At 36.6% G+C, this 25,145-nt stretch overlaps 2 protein-coding genes across 4 annotated transcripts in view; one reads left to right on the top strand and one right to left on the bottom strand.

Moving 5' to 3' along the window:
• LOC109038667 (fatty acyl-CoA hydrolase precursor, medium chain) overlaps nucleotides 1–12,591 on the bottom strand; it is a 135,131-nt gene extending 122,540 nt beyond the window's left edge. The window contains exons 1-4 of one of the 2 annotated variants that reach the window (XR_011900100.1): nucleotides 12,455–12,591; nucleotides 6,700–6,851; nucleotides 4,214–4,356; nucleotides 677–880 (exon numbers count right to left, since the gene is read on the bottom strand). The gene's annotated coding sequence lies outside the window, so the exon portion shown is untranslated. The remainder of the gene's footprint in view (nucleotides 1–676; nucleotides 881–4,213; nucleotides 4,357–6,699; nucleotides 6,852–12,454) is intronic. The other variant, XR_011900101.1, reaches the window with a different exon arrangement.
• Nucleotides 8,576–24,730, top strand: LOC109038666 (mitochondrial potassium channel ATP-binding subunit). Of its 2 annotated transcripts, none has more exons than XM_019053810.2 (14): nucleotides 8,576–8,938; nucleotides 13,352–13,661; nucleotides 14,350–14,508; nucleotides 15,535–15,680; nucleotides 16,352–16,427; nucleotides 17,351–17,491; nucleotides 18,061–18,219; nucleotides 18,566–18,769; nucleotides 19,433–19,552; nucleotides 20,213–20,316; nucleotides 20,796–20,970; nucleotides 22,581–22,759; nucleotides 23,178–23,325; nucleotides 24,333–24,730. In XM_019053810.2, exons 1-14 carry the CDS (start codon nucleotides 8,895–8,897, stop codon nucleotides 24,423–24,425), a joined length of 2,058 nt encoding a protein of 685 aa, XP_018909355.2. In that variant the 5' UTR covers nucleotides 8,576–8,894; the 3' UTR covers nucleotides 24,426–24,730. The 2 variants fall into 2 exon arrangements, with proteins under 2 accessions (XP_018909355.2, XP_018909356.2); XM_019053811.2 differs by lacking the exon at nucleotides 8,576–8,938 and adding an exon at nucleotides 12,638–12,779.
• Nucleotides 24,731–25,145: the final 415 nt, after the last annotated feature.

Here is a 25,145-nt window from a genome sequence, read left to right as displayed (position 1 = left end):
GTACCTGGAGAGTCACTTATACAGTGAAGTGAGACTTATATACATAACGTCTCTACCGCACACGTGGTTTTCCTTCTCTATGCCCAACCTCCCAAAATTCTGTGAGGAGACGCGCAATTTTCCCAGACAGTTCCATCTTTAGAGTGGGAAATTGGCAACGTCAGGAGGAGCACTGACTCTATGGAAAACGCTGATGTCCGCTGGGAAATGCGCATGCGCATGCGCGCCGTCGACCAACCCGAGCGTTGGGAGCTGGGCCGAGCACGCTAATACTGCCGTGCTAAGGAATAACGCCGTATGAGCCTTTGGACGTTGTCAATTTTCCTCCGATAAAAACCGAATTTTTAGGAAAATGGTTAGTATTATTTTCCAAAATTTTCCGACAGTTTTGTACGCAGTTTAATCTAAAATATCTGAGAATTTCAAGGAAAAATATGCAAGAATTTCGTCAAAAATACATGTTTACCAAGAGAAATTTGGCAACTCTCGAATGCTCGTACGGCGTTTTTCCTTAGCACGATGGTATTGCTGTATGTTTCGTCCCCCGAATCGGACTTATATATAGAGAATCGAGTTTTTAACGTTCTCATTCTCATGAACGAAAATCCTTGAGAGGTGTAAACCCCAATAATTTCATGGGTATATTCTGCCCATTCGTTCGTTCTAGAGTACTAACCTTTCAAATTGGTTTTCACTTCACCCGGTTGCGCAAGTTCAGCATGACAAAATCAGATCAACCAATATTTGCAGCTAAACCCGGGACTTTCCAAGTTGTAGGTCAAGAATCATCTCCAGAAGAGTCCTAGCACTCCCAGCCGGATACATTTCTTCTTCATTCTTTTTTTCCTATTTTCTCTCTTTTTGATCTGCCCAATCATCTCTGAAACATGAATGCACGTAATTAATTAAATCCGTCTATATAACGAGATGATAAACAATGGGAACTTATTACTAAAATAATGCTATTTTCAATAACCAAACAAAAATGAATAAATGAGGAAAAAAACCAAGAAACACGCAATTTTTGGTTTCAACCCATTTGTACGTTTATCTTTTAGAGTCAAATACGTTCAATATTGAGCGGTTGGTTGCGCGTACAGCACGCTGCACCACTTAAAAGCACATAATATATAAGAAAAATGCCTGCTTTGGAAATCATTAAATCTGACACAGAACTACCTTAATATTCATAAAACACACGCTGTATTTTCCTTTAATTTTTTTTTCATGAACTTATATGAGAATAGCCTGTGCAGAGTGTGCAACCAATTCAAAATCATGAGCTGAAAAATGCTGATTCCGCGAGTTTAAATGTTAGAGCCTAACACAGAGCGAGCAGCGTACTGCCGGCGCGGCGCGATCCGCGCACTGGCGCCTACAAACCTAACAGCATACCTCACGCATTGCGTAATGCTTGAAGTATCCACTTAGGTTTGTAGGGGCCAATGCGCTGGCCTGTCGCTCGCCGCGCCGAAGCATGTCACGGGGCCTCAAGCAACTATTTCACAACAGAGGCGTTGCACAGTATCATACGAAATTGAAGACGATCCAACATATTAAGAACGGCAGGCATCCTTGAGGAGTACGGATCTTTCCTTGCAAAATAAATAAAGATATTACGGCACAAAAAGAGAGCAGTAGGCCAAAATCTCACTAAGTCCTAGCATTCGTATTTAATAACGTTTAGCATAATTTTTGAATTTCATTTAAAAAAAATGACTCGATTTAGGTGCTAGAAACATTCTTTAATATACTGTCAAGAAGGTTTTATTTTGAATCAAGAATAAAATAGCTGAATGAAAGCGGGTTTCTGCTTGATGAATTTTCTTTTTATACAGGCATCTTTTCCTCTTTAAACAAGCATTACTCTATCTTTATTGATTCATAAGGAAGTCTACTCGGCGGTGAATTTGAGCATATTGAAGTTTTCTGGGAATTTTGATTATTCGAATAAAAACCTGAATGATTTCTTTGATTTTTACATTTTAATTTTTGAGGTCACAAATAAACAAGAGGAAAAATTTAGAGAGGAAAAGTATTATGAGAATCGAGGCAGGACGGTGAAGGTAAGAATGAAGAAATCGTGAAGCATTCAAATCTTGGCGTTTCCCTGACGATGCCGAAGGGGGGGGGGGGGCTCGGGGCTCTCCGTTTCTTATATTTCTGTTTGAACAAGTCACTCTTTCCTCTAATGAAGTTCAAAAAGCATGAACGTTATTGAATACAGGTACTAGGACTAAGTAAGTTATTTGACTAAGTACCGTTCTCTTTTTGTCGCCATTACTCGATTTAATTTGCGAGGGAACGTCATGCATTTGAAAGATGTCATCAATCATGATACGTTGGGGGTGCCTTCAATCTCGTATGATACTGTGCAACACCTCCGTGGCGAAATAGTTGCTCGAAGCGCCGCGTCGTCGCGAAGTTATCGTACACAGGAAAAATCTAAGAGCCTTTAGCTGAGGCAAATCAAAAGGTTTATCCAGTTCAGGTATAACCAGTTACAAGATGGGATTTTCTTGAAAGATAATTAAGTCCTGTTGCACCAACCAGGTGTAGAGAGGCTTAGGGTGGTTTCACGATAACTGGAATAATTTTGTCGTCGTAACAGACAACACATTTTTCGGTCATATTTTTAATAGTAATGATAATCACTCAGTTTATTTCGCATTAATATTCAGAGGGTTACGTAATATAACGCTTTCTAATGATTCATTGCTCTACTCTCAATGAACAATAAAAATACATTTAAATACAAAAAACAAATGGGTATTCAAGGCTAGAGGAGACATAAAACAACCAGGACGTTTCGGGCCAATCACATGCCCATTCTTAACTGGAATTGCGTGGCTAGCGGTCGGCCATCACAAATCGCGCACTGGCGCCTACAAACCTAAGAGGATATTTCAAGCATAGCGCAAAGCGTGAAGTATCCCTGTTAGGTTTGTAGGCGCTAGTGCGCGTTTTGCGCCGGCAGTACGTTGCCCGCTCATTATTCGCGGAGCTCATTCATTTTTTAGCTCATGATTTTGAAATGTTTGCACACTCTGCATAGGCTATTCTCATATAAGTTGATGGGAAAAAAAATTAAAGGAAAATATAATGTGTGTTTTGGCAATACGAAGGTAGTTCTGTGTCAAATTTAATGATTTCCAAAGCACTTTAATTTTTCTAATATATTATGTGCTTTTAAGTGCTGCAGCGTGGTGTACGCGTAACCAAATGCTCAATATTGGACGTATTTGACTCTAAAAGATAAACGTACAAATGTGTTAAAACCGAAGATTGCATGTTTCTTGGTTTTCTCCTCTTTTATTCATTTTTGTTTGGTTTCTTTTAACACCACTACAGCTCGTTGATATTTTTTAATACGATACCATCCTTTGGAAAAGGTTTGCCACGTTTTAAAAATGAAGTATTGTTTTTATTGAAAAAAATTGAGGTATATATAAGGTATATTGTATATCGAAAATTTTATGGTTAGAAATATATACAAATATTCATCTATGACAATTTGAAAAGATGAATCAAAAGAAGAAAGTAACATTTCATTGAAAATGATTCTTGCGGGAGAAAACGTATTTGCTTGACACAGAGACCGACCAAAAACCGCGCAATCCGAGCAACATGGAATGTTCAAGTGTCCTTTTCCCTGATTAGCTATCCATATGGAACATTATAGCTGGCGGTATTTAAGCCACATTATCAGTATTTACTTTTCCTTGCTGTCCGTATGCGTATTCTCTTTCTCAAAATCCGTCATTTTACAGGCAAAAGAACGTAACTTCATTTCAGAAGTTGCAAAACTGACTCAAAAAATTTAGTTTTTATCTTTACAAAAATATGAATGTGGAATTATTGTCCAAAATTTGGCTTATGCATGCGTGTAGTCAGAGGCAAATCAGTAATAAAACCCGCCCAGCCGTTGTCAAATACAAATAAAATTTGCAAGAGGAAATTTTGCAACGTTTAAATGCAGTTACGTTCTTTCGGGAAAACGACGATTCTCAGTTATTGTCGCCACTGAAAAACTGAAAATGGAAAAACTCTGCCCTGACACCAACAGCTGTTTTGACGGAAATTCAAATGAACTCATCGCAGGTACAACTTAATTGCGTTATTTCTAATTTCAAAAGACATGCTGGTTAGTCAGAGAAAAGCGTTCGAGAAAAAAACTTTGGTTTAAAATTCGATCAGTATATAAACTACATACCCATTTTTGAAATATCCAGTCCAAAGAAGTAATGAGGATCCCCAGTCATATCACTCGAGTTTTAAATCAGCGAACGAAAGCATTGATTCAGAATGAGAAACATTCTTTCCGTAAAAGTAAATCATAGCACTGTACTTTAAAATCTGGAAAAGGGATGAAAATGAAATCAATTTAAAGCAAATAAAAACCGTGAACTTCCAGGAAAGTTGCAGAATAATTAGTGACTTTCATTTTCCTGTTGCAAATGGCTGAACGTACGTGGCAATGTAGACGTATGAACACTTGATCAGTGCAGACCTTCTCTGAAATCGTTTTTAATTGGCCGCTGAAAGCCCCTCTCTCAAAACAAAGAGTTAGCACTGCAAGGTTGCCAGATTATATTATTAACTTGGCGAATTCACATTGAGTACTTAACATGAAAATAACGGAGGAATGAACTTATTTTCCGTGCAATATGACAAGCCCGTCTAACGAGAAATGGTTTGCTGACTTATTGTGAAACGCATGCACAAAATGCAACGCACAACAGAAATTCGACCGATGACCTGTCGGAGTAGAGCCCCCTTCCCCCTGCTTTTCTGCGTCGAATGATGCAAAATGAAAACACGAAACAAACTTTTGCGGAAATTCCGGTATGCGGAGCACGATGTTTCAGTTTTTCTCTGTGCAAAATTTCCCCTGAGTAATAAGAACAGTTGATCATAATTTCAGGGGCTCGGAGGACAAGGCGCATGAGTGCAGTTTTTGAAAAAATTGAGATGTAAATGATTTATGATAAAACTAGTTCTCCCAAATTCCAATTTTTAAGCATCGAAAGGTCAGTTTGAACTTTCTTTCCGCCATAAAGATCCATGTAATTTCGAAACTTCAAACACATATTTCTTAAAATAGCAAAAACTGCACTTATGCGCCTTGTCATCCAAGCTCCTCATTTTTTTGCATACCTACTTAAAATATTTATTCTCAAATCGTTGACTAGATCCGTCTACTAATTTTTCTCATGAGGGAGTTTCACACTGGAAGAAACTGAAACTTACTGGCTTTGTCTAAACACTGCCGTTTACGGGATACTAGCCGCCGGAGGCAGCACTGTCGGGCTAAGGAAGAACGTCGTATGAGCCTTCAGACGTTGCAAAATTTCCTTTGACAAACCATGAGTTTTCGGGAAAATTTTTAAAGATTTTTCCTCCAATTTTTACCATAAAAATCCTAATTTGATTCAGGGTGTCTGAAAATTTCAAGAATAAATATTCATAATTTCGTCCAAAAATATATATATTCTGAGAGAAAATTTGGCAACAGTCGAATGCTCTTACGGTGTTCCTCCGTTGCCACGGTAGAGCAGCAGTATGACACACTGGAAGAAAAAGTCGCTTGGAGCTAGAGTTCAGACTCTTAGGTAATAACATTGACAAGAAAAAATACTCTTGATTCAATCGGATTTTTCCTTGAATCGAAGAGCCAAGCCACTTGATTTAAGCGGATTTCCTATTGATTCAAGCGAAAATCCGATTGAATCAAGAGTATTTTTTCTTGTCAATGTTTTTAAAAGTCTGGACTCTAGATCCAAGCGACTTTTTTTCCAGTGATCGTTGATACGTTTCAAAATTATTGCGGACATTTGTATCGCATTTCTTTCTTAAAATGGAACTACTATTTTTGGCTCATCTATCTACCTATGTGCATAAAAAAACTGATGGTATAGATATTCTCAGAAAACTACATGAGCACACAATTCAGTTTGCGAAAGTGTATCAAACCCGTATCTTCTGCCATGAAACGCACGAATTTTTTGTTCACTTCCCTTTTTTTAAAAAATCAGAAGAAAAAAATCAGGAGTTTTTCAAGTTAAGAGATTTATCTGAATCCTCATATGAGCATACCTAGGTATCCACCCACGGCCAAAGGTAAATGCATGAAAACCTACGTAATCCGCTGTAACTGAAAACCTGACATACTTACCTTGTATATTTTTTCAATAAAATGGGCCAAAGTTTAGGGGGTGAGACCGAAAAAATATCCAACAATGAACAAATTAAGGCAAATAGGTTACCTATGAGATGTACATACAAGCTAACATCTGTCGGGACCGATTATAATGTAAACCGGTCGTATAAATAATATTTTATTTTTTCGTAAGGCGGAACACAGCCGTAAGGCACGACAAAAAGAGGACAAGAGTCAATGCTCACCTACTTAAAGTATAAAATAATGTAACTCTTACTTCCGTATTAATGCGCGACGATCATTTTTCATCTTTTTTACAGAAGCGTCCCCTTTTAAAGAATAATACTTATCTTGAACAAATAACAATTGAAATTTATTAAAATGTCGGAATTTCACAGTCGGAATAAACGAATGTTTTATTTTAGTTTCATCTTTCGCCTAGAATGGTTTTGTTTTGAAATAGGCATTGATTCTGAAACACACAACACTTGGAGATGGAAAAGGATAAGTTCACACGGAAAGTCAAGTATTGAGCTTACCTTTACGGAAGTTTCCTCATAAATGACTCGAATATAGCATTTTCCGGCTCCATTCACACTTTGCGTTTCCGTTTCCGCTTGGCGCCAATGCCGATTTCCGGCTACACACGCACTCGGCGTTTCCGTTTCCGTTTGGCGCCAATGTTCATTTCCTGTAAAAGAGGCGGAACCAAGTGATGTTTACTTTTTGCAGGCAAAGACCCCCTCGGAATGAGCAGGCAAGATGGCTGCGTGGCGCGACGGGAACTCAGAGCAGTTCGAGCGCTCTCTAACCAATACCTACTCTAACCCATCCTATCGTCTGCCGTCTCCCCACCTTATCCATCCCAACATCCATCCACATAGTCATGTTTCCAATAATGTAAAATGAACCAGTGAGTTCGGAAACACTCCAACACGGGTTTTTTTCGATTTTCACTTTTTTACGGTTTAGTAACACTTATGGATAAGTAGAAGCATCTGCACGCAAAAGGATATTTCGAAATTGCAATCGGAAGTGCTCGAAACGGCGACGGGAAAAGGGAAGAATCGAAGAATTTCATTGGAAATACCAATTTTTGGCCGATCAAGGGAAACGGGCGACTATCCGATGCGGTTTTATTTTTTCGGTTCAATATACCTTGTGCCAACAAGTTATATAAATATTCAAGCGTTATTCAGGTCAAAAAATATAAATTTTTCAGGGCAGACTATGAAAAATCAGTATCTGAAACTTGGTGCGTTAAAGTCTCTAGAGTACTTCTTGCGTCCTTTGGCACCAAAAAAGTTTTTCTTAAACTAACTTCTTCGCCCGCTGCGAAGTTTTAGGCGTTTCCTGAAATTTTTTTTTTTCCGAGTTGGTGCATGTATTTTCGAACTCACTGATTCAAATGTCATCTTAGGTACCTAATGCTATATTTATGCTCCCATATTTCACCCCTTGATGCCTGACTGGTAAAATTCACCACTTTTTGGATCGTTATGTACTTTTGTAGGTATAAGTTATCAAAAGCAGAAATGTGCAAAGATATTTTCTTAGCAAATTTTTCAAGAAATATGCTAGGTGCCTCGTTACCTTTAACAGGATGTTTCCCAGAAGTTGTACCATTGTGCCACAAAAAAAATTTATAAATTTGTGCGAATGCTGAGTTAAATTTTTAGCTTGATGGTTCATCTTCACATGGAAATATTTTTGGTAGAATTACAAATTCCACAATGAAAGTCTAGCAACACAGCTAGGTAACTTAGCAAAAGCCCTCATATTTCTTGAAGTCAGGAGAGGGTAATATTTCTCCCCCCTCCTCCTAACTAGTTCCCCCAATGCTCCTGAAAACATCTCTGCTGAGCGCAAAAATCCTCAAACTCATCCCTCATCATCTGGCATCCCCATGGCTCCGATATAAATGAAGCCCCTCCCCCCCTTATTTTCCATCAAAATTCAAAATGTAAGTAGGTACGTTTAGAATTTGATTTCAATGCCTCAGAACGCTGCGGGGCCCCCACACAAGCTTGTGATTTCTCCAGATATGCTAAAGATTTTCCCTCCTTAGGTAATTCTTAAATTATATCAGAAAAATGTCTTGCCAAAGAATTTTGAGAATTGCCCTGGTTAGTACTTGGTTTGAACTCTTTTAGAAATTTAATCCCGATCAAAAAGGTTAATTCCCCGAGCTGAGCAGTTTAATTTTTCTCCAAGAGTGAAATTTGTGCTTGGTGCCATTATGTGATGTGCAAAGAGTAGAGGAGAGAAGAGAGCAACAGAGTATAATCATGGAGTCCGAGCGAGCTTCATGCACGCTCCACCAGCTACTCCCGCTCTGTGATCGCCTGCTCATTCGTAGGGGGTCTTTGCCTGCAAAAACGCTCAATCGGAAACAAGTTTGTTTTGATTTTGACTGTTAGCGAAGTGAGGTTAGGTTCGTCAAAAACACAAAACCATAACTTCTCACCTCTCCAACTCATGAAGTGAGTCTTAGACCCCATATTAATTTACAACCACCAGTTAGACATACAAAGTTACAGTGCCTTAAAGATTACAATGCAGTTGCAGTTCCTCTTCCGTGTCGTCTAATCATTCATCCTGCCCCAATCACTCATTTATTGAGAATCGAATCATCAGGCGTCTAAGAAATCTTCCCTCTCTAGTCATCATCATGCTCAAACAATCCTAGTCCAAGTTCTCAGCTTAGTAAGAATTGAATGATTCTCCCATTAAAATGTTGTGGCGGCTTCCTGCTTTAATAACAAGACACCCAATAAGGTAAGCTCTCAAGAACACTTGATTGGAGTGTAGAAGTTTTCAAAGAACTTAGTAAATGACCAGAAAGTAAGAAGAGAGGGTTCATCGCACTTAAATTCACTCGTGTCGAAATTGATAAGGTTCAGCTGGTTATTCTAAAGGCAAAGACCAAGGCTGATAGACCTAGGTCAGTCCAATAGAAAAGTTGAGGATGATAATCTATGCAAATCGGGGGTGAGGGCTGTCTGCGTTTCCAACAGATTCTCCCAATTTGCTTGTCCCACTCTGCCGTTCCCCCAATCCGATTACATTGGTCTCATGCAGATCAAGGAGGACCTATGCTGATGGGTAACGCTAATGCAAATATGGGAAACGTCTGGAGTGAAATAGCAAATCGGGGGAATCCGTCGCCAGATCGGGAAATTCCAAAAAACATCTTGCTACGCACCGACCTTTGGCAAAGACAACCAGGTTACCAGTAGGAGGGAGAACATTGTTTAAAGTACAGGTACATCTTATAAGTTAAGCTTTCCAAGTGAGACAGAGAAATTTCGCCAGAAGTAGAAGGTAGAATTTAGTTGATTCCTCCATATCAACCCGAGAGTCTGTTGACCTAACTGCTGTGTGTTCCATGCCTGCAGCCGGATTGTTGAAACTTTAAGTAGCTATGTTGGCACGATAAGACAAGACATAGCTCTATCTGCGCCGTGTAATATATCGATTTTCGATTCTTGTCGTCCCGACATAAATTTCAACAATCCGGCTGCAGCTATGATTGAGGAGTTATTGGTCAAAGGGCACTTTTCAGGTGCAGTGTTTCAGAATATACTTGTGTACCTTTTACAGGGTGTCTAGCATCAGGATTTTCCCAATTCTATGAGGATTTGAGGTAAAATTGGTCGCAAAATCAGGATTTGAGAAAAGTCGGCCGTTCGATCGGATCTTTTTATCAAGCTATTTTTGTAAAGTTACTTACATTCGACTGCGTGAAGTCAGGATTTGGATAAATTATAAAATCAGGATTTGGCAGTCAAAAATCAGGGAAAGTCAGGATTTCATCAAGATTTCCCGAAATGAAAAAAAAACTAGACTCCCTGTTTTAAGTTCACGCCCAATAAGTTCACGCACTTAGACTGTGATAGAAGATCTTCCTACATTATTTTAATATAAAAAGTAAATGCAAGAGAGTGGATCCTCTGTCGCAGACCTAAAGTGTGTAAACCAAATTGGCGAGGACCAAACTTACTCCTGACAGGAAAAAGATCGTCTGTAGGTTGAGCGATAAACATTTAACAAAATGGTTTTTTTTTATGTAGCAATATATTTGGCTTACATCTCAAGTTAATGTTCAAACAGTTTTCTCATCTGAAAAGAAAGTGTTTGTATATCAATTTGTGATAACGGTAAGTAATATGACTTCTGTCCATAGTTTCTTTTCTCCAGCTCTAAATTTTTCTATCTCCAATTATGTGCAAACTGTGCCTTGCACAGATTTTTCACCTAGCAGTATAGCAAAAGAACTTTTACCATTTAAGGTAATTTGTCAAGCTCAAGTGACGTGGTCGAACTGGCGTGCGATATATTGCAATGATTAGTTCAAAAATCTCGGCAGATATTGAATTTTTAGCCAAACAAAGGACGATTGCCCCTGCGCAAGAGCCTAAAGAATCATTCTAAACCCAAAAATGTGCAAATTGCAGAGAAATGAAAGCAGAATAGTGTTTGGAAAACAACCTCGCATTCGATACAGAAATCGATAGCTGAATCGAATGCGAGGTTTTATCCCAAACACTATTCTGCTTTCATTTCTCTGAAATTTGCATATTTTTGGGTTTAGAATGATTCTTCATGCTCATGCGCAGGGGCTATCGTCCTTGTTTTTGCTAAAATTTCAAAATCTGCCGAGAGTTTTGACCTAATCGATGTGATATATCGCATGCCAGTTCGACCACGTCAATTGAGCTTGACAAATCACCTTTAATACTCCTTTCAACAGCATACTGATATTTGGATCAGACCAGCCATAGTCACTTATTTTGTAACTACTTATAAAGTGAAGCTGCGATCAAAATTCATAATTGTTGCTATATTTTTGTGGTCCACGGGGGGTGGGGCCGAGGGCAGATTTGTCCTTTTATAGCGGACCACTTATATTGAGCTAAACTTACAATCACAGGGGAGGGAGGGGGCAGCACCTGAACAAGCAATTCCTTCCGTGGCACAACATCTACTATTCATTGAGGTGTTAGGGCATTTTTGTATTTTGTGCCTGAGCGTTCTTAGCACACTCCCTTAAGCAGTACCACAACTGTGCAAAGTTGAAAAATATATATCTGAGATTGCAATGTTGTAAGTCTCTACTCATGTTTTCTTTTTTAAAGGAAAACCAACCAAAAAGTATTTATTGACATTTTTTGTGAATTTTTTTTTTTACTCATTCTAAGAAAATCACACTAGATTGCAAGGATTAGAATTGCAGATTAGAGCTCTAATCAATTTTTGCTCCAAATTACAATTTTTGAACTGCCAACTTCAACCTGCCAACTCCATCCAGTATGGTTGGATATTTCTATGCATTTTTTCCCCCAAAATTTTCTTCGAACAATCCTCTATGCTCAGGAATCTATTTTAACTTATTTTCGAGTTTTTTTGGTCCTTTCTTCCTGTGGATCATCACATTTCAGAATTGGATGGCATTTCTCAGAATGGGTCACTAAACAAGGTTTGAACTAGACGACACGCCACATGTTTTCTGCCCAAAATTTTCCATTAAAAACCATTTACACAGTTGGAAAGTTGAGAAATAATTTTTTGAAAGAGATATTGACAAATATTTTTAATATATCAACTGTAAGTTACGTTATACTAATGACGTCATTTGTATTTTTGTCATGTAACCAATGTTAACCATGAACACTCGTAACGTGTTTACGAGTTAATTTTCAGACTGATGTGTGATTCTTTTTCCTTGTAGAAAGTATGGTTTAATTGTAGTGCTTTGGTTCATTTCTCGCCTAGTGGCCCATCAGCCTAGCTAGGTACATACATTTCCTAATTTTTTTCTTTTTACAATGAGACAAAGCAAAATTCTACATTAAAATAATTTGAGTAGGTACCTATTCCTTTTTTATGATGTAAGGCAAATTCACAAAAAGTTTCAAGACATTCTGAGTAATTTTCTCGTTAATGAATGAAACAGGAGCAGAAATTAGGCAACATGTATAGTACAGTTAGGCTTCTTCTGAGGAATTGTGCCCAATTTTGAATTTTCAGAAAATTCATCACCCGGATTTTAAAGATTTTATTCTTCATGAGATATATCCAACCTAAGGAATTGCCGGGGAAAGCCTATAATAACAATATTTGATTACCATGAACACTGAACAGCCTAGAGGGTCTGCGCTTGTATTTAATCGAAAACGGAATTTACTAACCGGAAGACTAAACGAAAACAGAAGAATAAAACCGAAAAAGATCATTACATACACCAGCAGAGTAGAATAGACACTAATTCACAGGAAGAAGTTAATTACTTACCTCCAATTATTAGAGGAAAGACAATTACAAGGGTAATTTGAGCCGGATCAGCAGCGCACTTTGTCGACGTTCGCGTGAGTTTTGTCTTGGTCGCACGAAAAAAATTGGGAGAGCGTCGGGACGCCAGCCACGTCGCGTTATGATCAGCCCTGATTGGTTGAATTTTTGCTGATTCGCGGATTCCCGCGCTCTTCAATCCACGGCAGCTCGCGTGTCCGAAAAAATGCGGAGTCAGAAAATTGTGGAAATTCTCGGATGAAGAACCCAAAGCAGGAAACAGCAACTGCTTGTTTAAAATGCGTTCCGGAAGAATCATCCTGCCGTTGTAAGGAACTTGCAAATCGATAGCCAAAGTGTGGAACCACGTATCTCCATTGCAGTGTTTCAAAATTTTCGCTCCTATTATAATTTCTCCAAGAGCAACAAATAAACTTCATAGTTTGACATTCTTACAGAATATTCTTCGGACAGAGAAAAAAAATCCAAGGAAGTTTTCAAGAAATTATACTTGGACTAGTTTTCCAAAGGAAAAATAAAGTTGGACAGAAATTCCGCAACGTCGCAATGTGCGGAGATACGTGATTTCACACTTTGGCCATCGATATACCTACTTACTGTCACAGGCAGTGCAGACTTAGTTTTTCTGAAAAAAAGTCAACCTCTAATTGAAGCCTAGGCAAGATACATTGACACTTTTCCAGAGTAAAGCGATATATCATTATTTGTTTCTTGATTTTCGTATTTTAATTTCCAGTGCTGAAATGAAGACACGAAAACCTCTGTCACGCTCTAAAATTGCGCAAACTAATTTATCGTTGACTCTGTTTGAACCGGATGAATGCTTAATGTACTTTATTAATTGGTCTAGTAATCATGAATTATTTCTGTATGTTACAGTGCAAAAGAGATTTTTCTACAATGTCAAGGAATTCTGAACAAGTCCTCTCCTTCTATCAAAGTAATTGTCAAAAGCTTCCCACCACCAAGACTGAGTTACAAAAAACCCAAACTTTTGCCTCTATGTGTCTCTTCAGTAGTTGGCATTGGAACGGTGAAGATTTACTTAGCCAATAATCAAGCCTTGTGCAAAAGCAAAAGCCGACCTCCCAGCACAGTCGAACAGGCAGCTGACGATGCTCACTTTGATTGGAGGCTATTTTTCCATCTTCTTCTTCCGGATATCTGGGTCCTAGTTGGAGCTGTAACAGTAAGTATCTTCAGGGATGCATATCCATTACTCTAGTTTTAAAATTATAGATAATTTTTTACCTTCTGCAGAAAATAATACCGGCATTTTCTTTGGAAATGTTCACAAAATATAAAAGAATACTTAAATATATGAAAATATTGAAGCAATCTCACTGGCATATCAAAATTTAAATGTTTTATAGTTTCGTTTTGGGTGCCTACCTACCCTCAGTGTGACTGGCAGGAGTGAGTTAGACTTGCAGGTGAGTTTGCTTTTATTCACAGGTATTTAATTTTTCTTGGCCGCTTCAAATCCAATTCGACTTATTTATCAATACCGGGTGCACCTCAATGTGATGTGACTCTCATATATTTTTGGATAGATATTTTACATTTTGATGGAGTAATGATTTGCTCTCATAGTAACAACCTTAGAGAAACTTCAGACTTAATTTATTTTTCCCTTCAGACTTAAGATTAGACATAAGGTAAAAAAAAAAAAACCTATTGACACCTAGGATTCATATTCTCTTCTGACTTTGAATTGTAGGTAAGCGAGTTAGTAATTATAAAGAAATTAAGTCGGTAGTCTCTCTCAAGAGATAGTTAACCGTCTGAAATTTTAATGATCGATTCGTTTTTTCTTGTACTTCATTTTGACGTGAGAGTGAAATATGGTTCTCACAGTTCTTCTTTTGACTTTCTAGGCTGCCATGATTGTGGCCATGTTAAACATCTACATCCCTATACATCTCGGTGTGGCGGTCAATGTGATGACCAAATTCGCCAAGAATGATGGTGAGGCCTCTTTCATAGCAGAGATGAAAGGGCCAGCCTTGAAACTTCTTGCATTATACTCAGCTCAGGTAAGCCCTTCAAGCCATATTCCGTTCTCAAGAGTTTTCTCACTTTTTTTCTCTTCTTTTTTTTTTTTTTTTTTAGAATTGAAGCCTCTGATGAGAGAGGAGTGAGGTAAAACAGTGTGACTAGCTATTGAAAAGCTACTGAAATCCTGAAGAAGCCAGAAAAAAGTCAATGGATTTTGCTGAAAAACCTTGAAATCTCTCTGCAGGCTAATACATCTCATTTTTTTCATTTTCCAGAGACTTCAAACAATTGTGGGAGGCATTTGCTTGAGAAATTATGCAAAAAAAAAAAAAAAAAAAAAAAAAAAAAAAATAATAATCTGAAAAGTCATGAGAAAGTCAGGGAATCTTGTAATTTAAGAAAGCGTTTCACCCTGCGAAATGTTTTTGACTTCTAGAAGAACAAGTCAAAAGTTAAAAAATTACATCTAGTCTAATGGCTGATTAAAAACTGAAACTGGTAATGCAGGCCTGAAAATTAAGTATCTATTTGAAGTTAAATTTTCGAGCTAAGCTTACTTCAATACAATGTTTGTCCAAAATCACCCATAGCTCAATTTCTTAATAACGTCACTCACCTTTTTTACTTCAGTTACGATTTAATCGCAGCAATACTGGAGGCTTCAATTCTTTTAAAAGTCCAAATCTGACAGAGGAGAGGAGGCATGAGCCAGAAATTTATAGATTTCCAAAAACAAAATAGGTTTAAACCTATACTTAAGTCAATTGCAAATGTTATGGAATGATTTTTAATGGTTCAATCTAACAGGATACCTAGTGAAAACAACCGAAACCTATCATCATATCAAGTCTCCATTTCCAATATTACAGACATAACTAAATCCTTTTGAATAACTTTGTAGATAATTTCATCCTCTGTATTGGCGATAAAAATGGTTAGCTTCATCTCCGATTTGCAAAAGTTTCAATGACGTGTCTTGTTAATTCCATCATTGTTGGATGGAAGATGCCCGAATCAGTGTAGCAGATAAAGTTGTATAAATGAACGTATGTCCATTTTTTCAGTCGATCTTCACATTCGCCTACATTTATCTCTTAGCTGGTGTTGGAGAGAGGGTTGCTGGGCAAATGAAATCTCTTCTATTTCAGTCCATTTTGAAACAGGATCTTGAGTTTTTTGATAGAAGACGCACTGGCGAATTAATGGATCGGTAAGTTTTAAGTGGTTTACTAAAATTGGAAGAAATTAATTTTAAGCAGTCAAGAAGTTCGAGAAATGAATGTCATAATTATTCATATTTCAATTAATATGATCATAGAACAAGCCTTCATAAAAGCATCTCTAGCTTTAGCCTTGATATTAATACGACGTATGGTTAATTTTTAGTTGTTTAACATATCCCTAGATTTAAGTCAACCCAATTTGCAGAAATATTAATGTTTAAGTTTAACCTAATAAGACGGATGATCCTTTTCTTTATAATGTAATGAAATTGCAGTTTTATTTTGCATAGACGAGAGGAAGCTTTAGTTTAAAAAGTTGATCCTTCTTTCTCACTTTCTTTTTCTTGACTTTATAACAGATATCATGATCCTTTAGAAACACTTAAAATTTACTATGATGCAACTCTCATGAACTGGTTAAAAGCATATCATGGAGGCTTTGCATACTTCTGCTCAAATTATTCACTTTCAACTTTCCGCTTTCCTTCCCTCAGACTTGCAGTCAAATTTGTTTTCCTCTCTGCAAAGGTGTCACAAGTCCTGCAAGAAGTGAGGGAAAAGAGATGATTGTATTTCTTACATATCATCTTGAATAAAGCGACAAACATGTTAGTGAAAATGCTAACTCAAAAATTTTGTTTTTTTATTTTTTTTCTAGATTGACAACAGATGTTCAAGATTTCAAAAGTGCATTCAAAATGTGTGTGTCGCAAGGGTTACGAAGCTCTACGCAGGTACTAACTAAGTAACAGGATTTACTTTCCAAATTTTTTTCTAAAAAAAAAAGGAGGTAACAGTCTAAGCAGCAATAGTTGCTACATCAGAGTCACATTTTTACAGGGAGCAAAATCGATTTATATTCCAGAAATAAGATGTGGGATTTTATTAAACACTGGCCGGAAAAAAAATCAAAGCTTCCTTAAATGAATAACTTCAGACAACTAATTTTCCGCCGGCAAGAATTTTACCATTAGGCTACTAGAAAAGGTCTGAGCTATAAAACGAGTTGAAAGTATGAAGAAAAATGTTCTCATTCAAAATTTTACACAGAAAACGCTTCTCTCAGGAATCAGTTTGGAAATTAATCCCTGAATGAGTATTTTTAATATAGAACAAATGGAAGTTACATGATAACGTATAGATTGTGAAACTCCCATACCATGTATCTCATTTGCTATGTTTCAAAATCTCTGCCCCTTGTTATTATTTTTTATGAAAAAACGACTCAACATGATTCCTTGAAATTTTCACAGAACATTCTCTACTCGGAGAAGAAAAACTGCTGAAGGTTTTAAGAGTTGAAGATGAGTGGTTTCACATTTAGATCTTTATTCTTGAATAAAGTATGATGGGAAGTCTGTAACGTTGCAACAAGAGATACGTCGTTTGGAAGTGTCACTATCGATGTGAGGTCATGTGCACTTTTGCCCTCTGACCAATATTAACTGTTTACACTGAAATTTTGTTTTCAAAGTTTAATCAAAAACTTTAAAAAGGCTGACATTCCACCTCTATAATCGAAATCAATAAAGTTCTGGTCTAAAATGTTTTTTAAGCTTTTAAAGGAAGTCCAACAATCAACCCACAAATGACTAAAAATTTCAGTTTTTCTCTTATGGTTGTTTTTCATCTAATTGCGTTTTGTTATTTTTGATAGGTTGTCGGCTGCGTTATTTCATTGTTCTACCTTTCTCCATTTCTAGCATCTTCAATGATCATTCTCTTGCCAACTGTTATTTTCATGGGAACTGCAGTTGGGGCTTTATTACGAGGCCTGTCTTTGCATGCTCAACAGAAGGTGAGTGAGTGTTTTTTTGTATAATTTTATTTTTCCTAATTATTAAGCCAGCTATGCACACATACAAAAAGAAAACGAAAAAATTATACCCTAGAAACAAGGTGAAACAATCACTGGTATGTTACCTGATGAAAATTCAACCTGCCAAAACAAGTATGAAATCGATGATGAACGCATGTTACAGATTGATTACTTACCAATGGGTTTTTGGACATGGCATGAATTAAAGCACCACATAACCTGTTTGCTCTTCAAAATTTTACGAGAAAATATGATGGAAAGTCTGAAAATCAACTCTTAAATAAGATATAAGTGTATCGGTGGAAGGACAAATATAAGCGTTAAAGTTAACATTGGTTAAAGGACAAATATACATATGACATCATTCGTATAATATGACTTCCATTTGATCCGTGTAAGTAATACTTGTTAATGTAGGAGTGGATTTCCTAACTTCCCTTTGTCAAATTGTTAAGTAAAGATATTAAAGAAAAAACATGTGAAGTATTATTGAGTTCAGACCTTGTCTGATAGTCCATTTTCTTCACCTTCTTTTCTTTTTTTTACAGTCAGCCGAAGTAACAACTTTGAGTGAAGAAGCTATCACTAATATTAGGACAGTACGAGCATTTGCCATGGAGTCCCAAGAATGCAAGTTATATGACGAAAAATTGCAAGAAGTTGCTGATCTACAGATTCGTTTAGGACTCGGCATAGGATTATTCCAGGTAGGTGATATTTATTTTATTCTTTTTATAGCACTCATATCTGTTGTGTCACTGCGTCTAACAAACTTGAATTGGACCATCTATGTGGATCTTGAAAAACGAGGAAGTTAGAGAATTTACAAGAAAACTGACTGAGAAGTTGGGTATCAATGCAAGCATGCAAAAAACTGAAAATGGCTCTCCTAAAATTAAAAGATTGGCCTAGCTAAACTGTATGGTCGTCATAGACTCAAAAATCTTCGTCGAAATGAATTTAAAAATTCCATATCATTAATTTTACCCTCATAATAACTTCCCTCCCTCTTGCTATTTATTCGTCAGATAAATTAATGTACTTGCATTACAGGGAGGCTCAAATTTATTTTTAAACGGACTTGTCCTTGGAACGCTGTGTGCAGGAGGTCACCTTATGGCAACTGGATACCTTTCTGCTGGCGATTTGATGGCTTTTTTGGTGGCCACTCAAACAATTCAGCGATCCCTTGCTCAAATCTCATTACTCACCGGACATTTTGTGAAAGGTCTTTCAGCTGGTTCTCGTGTATTTGAGGTATGTTAAGACGCTTTTCAAGCACATATAGGAAATTTTCTATCGAGTTCTATTTGTATGATATAAATGTATAAAAAGTCCAAGATCTATCAAGGAGAACTTTTTTTTCGAGATGCTTGCGTGGAACGAATTATGACACGTACAATGAATCAGTATTTAATTCTTGAAACTGATGAAATGATGATCCATCTTTTTAAGGGGAGGATGTAGGATCTTGGTAAAGACCTAAATGCTTTAGAGGAAGTAAAGTAAGCTAATACCGATCAAAGAAAGCAAGGTCAACGCAGTCAGGGATAATAGGGGATAGCTAGCCAGAAAATATTGAATGTTGGATCAGAAAAGCCTTAAATTATTATTCAACACATTATACCTTCCTGAAAGTCAAAGAATTTGATCTTAAAACTAGTAAGGAAAACCTTAAAAAGTTACAGATTTCCAAATTCAAAACTATTTAACCACCCCACTCCTCTTCTTAAAGATGTTACCTTTTTTTTATTAGCGGGCTCCCTTATCAACTATCTCTGTCAAGTCAAAGTATTTTTATTTTCTGGGAAAATTTTATATTCATAGAATCAAATCTCCAGACCTTTGAAGACCCTTGCCAACTCAGAACGACTAAATGTGACGTCAATTACTTAAAAATTCGTTTTTATTTTTTTTCAGCTGATCAATTTACCGAGCAAGATGCCTCTGAGTGGCGGTATTAAGATACCATACCATTCTTTGAAACCGGAGGTTGAGTTCGATCACGTAACATTTGCTTACCCAACTCGACCTGATCAGGTATGAATCATGGAAGGGAAGCTTTTCCTTGTTGCATCCCATGATGAGAATTGTCTTTGTTTTATTATTGAAGCCAAGTGTCAATTATTTCAAGCAATACTATAAGAAGACTCGGAAACAATTCGGAACTTATGTTGCGTATTTCTATCCAGCAGCATGTTCATTTACTTTGTCTTCTTTATCCTCCTGATTTGTTGAGAAGTGTTTGTCAAAAAGCACTTATGTAGTTTACTTTCAAAATATTCTACAAAAAGCTTCATTCAGCTAATTAGCTGAAGTGGCCATAGTTAATTAAGTTTTTTTCGACAGTCATTTCTCAACTTATCAGGCAAACAAGGAAGATGAGGTAAAAAAAATCGGATATTAATGAAAAAGAAAGATACAACAGAACCAGGAGGTGAGTCTAAGGTTTATAAGCTCAAGAGACATTTATTTGTCTTTTGAATTAAGCCCTCATATTTTAAAGGACTACCTCACCTCATTTTCATAGCAAGCAAACTGTATCTGCAGAGTTTTAAGAGGATTAAGTTGATTCCGTTTTTCAGTACCATGCTATTCATTTTTCTGATTGCTTCTAATTTTTAAATCCCTTTTTTGAATCGTCAACCTTGTTTTAACGTGTCAACTTTTCTATAAAGCTGTCCGTTTACTGATTTCCAGGTTATTCTGAAAGATTTCTGTCTGCATATACCCTGCGGAAAAACTGTTGCTATTGTTGGAACATCTGGGAATGGAAAATCAACCATCGTTAATTTACTAGAAAGGTAACTGTAATTGTACGTAGCTTCCACAATGTTTTGCCAAGATTGCCAAGATTGTGCAATGTAGCTCTCTAGTTACAAGTAACCTATTCAAAAGCTCTGCCATTAATTTTTCCCTGAATCTCCTCCGAATTCTTCCTCACTATTGTGTGGAAGTAAGTCGAATATAAATGAATTTCATTTGTTGCCAAGGCTATGAAAAGTAACGCAGTCTTAGCAGCATTGTATGCCTCATACGCTCCTTATGCAAAGAGGTGCTCGATTGCTTTCAAACTGTTATGCACTGTTAGGTCAGGCTCAACACATTTAGAATTTTTTTTTGTACCCAAAACTGTGGTTACAAAAAGTTTTCTCCAAGCATTCACACCAAAATCTCAATTTCAAGTTATTTTTATTTATCATTAAGATCACTTTTTCTGTGGATGGTCAAAATTCTCAATGATCCACCTCTCAAAAAAACTAATGAATTCGATTTATTCAAGGTTTTACGATGTCCAAGAAGGCTCTATCAAACTGAACGGTCATGATCTCAGAACTCTTGATGCCAGCTGGCTGAGAGGAAATGTAATTGGTATCATCAATCAAGAACCAACTTTGTTTGCGGGAACAGTGAAAGAAAATATTCGATTCAGCAAATGGGATGCTACCGATCAGGAGGTAAGTTATAACATTTTTTATTTCGGTGTTAGAAAAGCTTTGAAGGCCTGCTCACAATGCTAAATTTTCTGTCAGTTTTATTCTGCTACCGATTCACCATTCTTTTACCTGTTCACTTGCTTTTTTGTTTGGTTTTCTTCTCAAGCACATTGCTATTTTCATGATCATAAGTTTTTTGTACATATTTTGTGTAAGTGCACAGACTTCTCTCATTAATGCGTGTAACTTTTTTTTTCCAACATTTCCGGTTTTTATTGGTACTTTTGTTAGTGTTGAGTGTTTTTGTCTTCCCATTCGTGGCATGTGATTTCACCTTGAGCTATGAGAATAGAAATTCTTGGAGAATGGATTTCCCTCAATGACAAGAGAAATAGTAACCCCTATTAGATACTGTGATCACGTAAGTCAATCAACTTTTCTTACTTTTATTTCATTACAAGTTAAATTGGATTTTTAATATGCACATAAGTTTGTTTGGTAATTGTTCATTCTATCTACCTTCTATCTTATCAACCTGGGTTCCTTAAATGGGCGATTCTTAATCAAATTCAGTACTTCAGAAACACGCCGTTTCTTGTTTTCTAAAAGTCTATTCTCAACCTTTTTACCTATGAACCTGTTACTCTGACAGATTATAAATGTTTCTTTCCTGTAGATATAAGAAATAGCAAATAATATGTTTTACACGGGATCAGAACAAAAGATCTTTTTCAAAAAGAATGAAATGGCATGTTTTTAAACTACATGTTTCAATGAACATAACTCCTTTCATGGAGAATGATAGACCAAAAATTGCAGTGGAGTGCATCCTAGCAGAAGTTATTTTGAACCTAATGCACACCTGTTTTTGGGAGAAGCTACTTCAATCAGAAGAGCAAACGAACATTGATGGTGGAGAAGTAATTAGTGTAATTAGTGTGTGGTGTAAAATATCCGTGACAAAGGGGAGGAGGGAATTAACTAACTTACTTTACAATCCACATTTTGCACAAATGCACTACATAGATTATGAATGGCTAACTTACTTTTTGCATCTTGGGTAAGGATATTATTGTGTCAGAGTGACTTTTTTTTGCTGTAAATTGGCTTTCTAAATTCACGCTGTTGGTAGAATATTTAAAATGCTTTCATTTACATAAATTGTATTGTATTTATCCTGAAGGCTGGTGAAAAAATTGGAGTTTCCTTCTTTTGCTCATAAAAAGCTCATTCAGTGATTTTTTTTATTCAACTTATGACAACCAACTTGCTTTTGTTTATTTCATGGAGTCTCCTAGATTCAAACCAACTCATACAACCATCTTATTTGTGATTAACCGTTTAAGTCTTTCATAATTTGTTATTATTACAAGACTTCATCATATTATAAAAAGTATTCTTGTAAATGCTGTTTACCAATGAAAATTATATCTTTTGTCTTGAGAGTTCGTAAGTTCTCTCTATCAAGAACAGAAGCTCATCAAGTGATTAAAAAAAATGTTTTACAAGTGAGAAATACATTTCCAGAGCTAAATTTACCTACTTCTTATTTATTTTATTGCCTTTTTATGCCCTTAAAAATAGGTATATTAGGATTGTGACTGATGTTTTAAAGTTATGTTTATTTTCAGGTGTACGAGGCAGCTAAGTTAGCAAATGCTGACTCATTCATTCGTTCATTTCCTGAAGGATATGACACAGTCGTTGGTGAAAGAGGTGTAGCTGTCTCTGGTGGACAGAAACAACGAATAGCCATCGCAAGAGCTCTTTTGAAGAATCCCTCAATTTTAATTTTGGATGAAGCTACAAGGTTAGTCTTTTAAGCTTGCAGTCAAGTATTAGGGGTGCACAAAAGTTTTAAGACTCTACCACCATTTTCAGGATCTTGTTTTTTTTTTTTACAAATTCTTCCAAGGAAATTATACTTGAAGTAATTTGGAGTTCATGAATCAAACCTCAGCCTCCTAAAATATTCTGTCAGGGCACAGTGAAATTTTTCTCAAGAGTTTTTCAATTTTGACAATTTCTACAGCCATTTTTTTTCATCTGCAAGTATGATTCGGAAATAAGTGCTTTTCACAATAACTTTTGAACGGTGAAAGATAGAGCTCTAATTTTGGTTTTTGGTCTCATGGAGATGTATATTCAAAAATTCACAGATGTTTGTGTGTCAGATTTTTGTACAAAATTCTGTGTTTATTTTATGTCTTATTATTTCTCTTTTTCAGCGCTTTGGATAGTGAATCTGAAAAAATTGTCCAGAAAGCATTAGAGCAAGTCTGTCGAGGTAGAACTGTAGTAGTAATCGCTCATCGATTGAGCACTATCAAAAATGCAGACATCATCATTGTTCTACAAAATGGAATGATAGCTGAAGTAAGTACATTTGTTTGATAGGTTTGAAAACTAGTAAATCAGACCCATCAGAGCATATAATCAGCATTGCCTCTGAAGTTTTTTAGAATTCTGTAAGATGCTGCATATCTTCACAGGGGTGCAGAGTGTGCTTGATTGGCCAATGGGTCAGTTGCGCTGGTCACAGAATCGTGTTTTGATGCTTAATCCTTGTAGATTAGCTAAAAATAATAAGATCTGCTCAAACCGCAACTTTCTATGTTCAATATTGAGATATCGCCCATTGAAAAGTCTGGTTTTTGACATCATCCACTGTAGTAGTGACATCCTTGGTTCCTTCTACCTTGTTTGCATCCAAGTTTCATGTTGAGTAACTAGTGCGTCTGTGACCGATGAAAGCAAGGTGGAAGAAACTACGGGTGTCACTACCGCGGTGGATGACGTCAAAAATCCGACTTTTCAAAGGGCGATATCTCCGTTAACATTGAACGTAGAAAGTTGCGGTTCGGACGGATCTTATTATTTTTAGCTGATCAAGCATTAAAACATGATTCTGTGACCAGCGCAACTGACCCATTACAAAAGAAATGTGAAGGCAGAGGGCAATTTTGTGAAGGTAACCATTGGGCGTTATGTTACTTATGTTTTGAGAAGAAAACTACTGAGCGCAATACTTTTGGCAAAAAAAAACTGTTTAACATGCTTTTTTATGCAAAGGAAATGGGGAATTGTGCTCAATTATGCAAGAAAATAGGGAAGCATGCGTCGCATTGAGACAGCAATGTGAAGGCAGCCTCAAAAAGTGTAAAGGCAAAGAACTCTCTGCAGCCCTGTATTTTCAAACAGATCTCAAGTTACTCACAGCTTTTACCTCTTTCTGTCTCTTAAAAATTACTCAAATTAGAGAAATGATTTAAACTTTAAAATTGAATTTTAGCAATTTCTCCAAGTAAAGAAGGGTTCTGATCTAACTCAAAAATGGTAATTATTCAGAATCTAGTTGCTCAAGTGAATTTTATTGTTTTTAGATGGGTGACCATGAAATGCTGGTAAAAAAGAAAGGTGTGTATTGGCAGCTTATGAATCAACAAGCATCTGGAGCAAATAGGCAAGCTGGGTAACATGTGTGCTTGTAAATTAAACCATCTGTGATATTATTAACTTTAATTTTTTTAAGTTTGTTTCCATAGCTATATTAATCATGAAGAAACCAGTGTTTGTCCATATTTGAAGATGCATAATCCACTTTTGTTTGTAATGGTGCGTAAAATGTTCTTAATTAGAAAGAAATAGAATTGGCATCTTTTGTTAAGGCATAGCTGTACACTTGTGAAAATATACACCTGTTATGTAATTGTTAATGTTCAGAATTGTTATTTCTTCATAACTACTAAACGTAAAAATAAAATTAAGCGACCACGATGAACCCGGGATTTATTTTCAAATGTAATATACAGCTAACTTAAGTTAATATCACTAAGTGACTATTTATGTGAATCTGCTAAAAAGAGGTTGTTTATTCTTCTTTTGTAAATCGATCCTAAGGCTGCACCTTTAAGATTTGTAGGTCTGGACACTGTGAATCTAAATGAGTTTTTTTATGATAGCTCTTTCTTTCCTCTCATTTTCTCTACTCTTTGCTGCAGATGTGATATTTGGAAGTTTTTCATCCAAAATGAGTAAGTCGACTTGGAGCCAGTGCTGAAAACTTTAAATTTTTAGGTTTCCCCCAAAAGGCCACAGCCATGAGATCCAATCATGTACTCGTTTCCAAGTCTGAATTTTGAGGTCAGAGATATCCTTTGTCTTGGTGGTGCTAGCTCTGCCACAAAAGTAAAGTT

This window comes from Bemisia tabaci, chromosome 6 (genome assembly GCF_918797505.1).
Source record: "Bemisia tabaci chromosome 6, PGI_BMITA_v3".
NCBI classification, from domain to species: Eukaryota; Metazoa; Arthropoda; class Insecta; order Hemiptera; family Aleyrodidae; genus Bemisia; species Bemisia tabaci.
The sequence above is the reverse complement of the archived record's forward strand: the minus strand, read 5'-3'. Positions and strand labels throughout refer to the sequence as shown.

Coding starts and splice junctions, on each gene's coding strand:
- LOC109038666 (XM_019053810.2), top strand. CDS start 8,895: ATGTTGTGGCGGCTTCCTGCTTTAATAACAAGACACCCAATAAG. Junction 18,770..19,432: donor CTGGTTCTCGTGTATTTGAG/GTATGTTAAGAC, acceptor ATTTTTTTTCAG/CTGATCAATTTACCGAGCAA. Junction 22,760..23,177: donor ATTTTGGATGAAGCTACAAG/GTTAGTCTTTTA, acceptor TCTCTTTTTCAG/CGCTTTGGATAGTGAATCTG.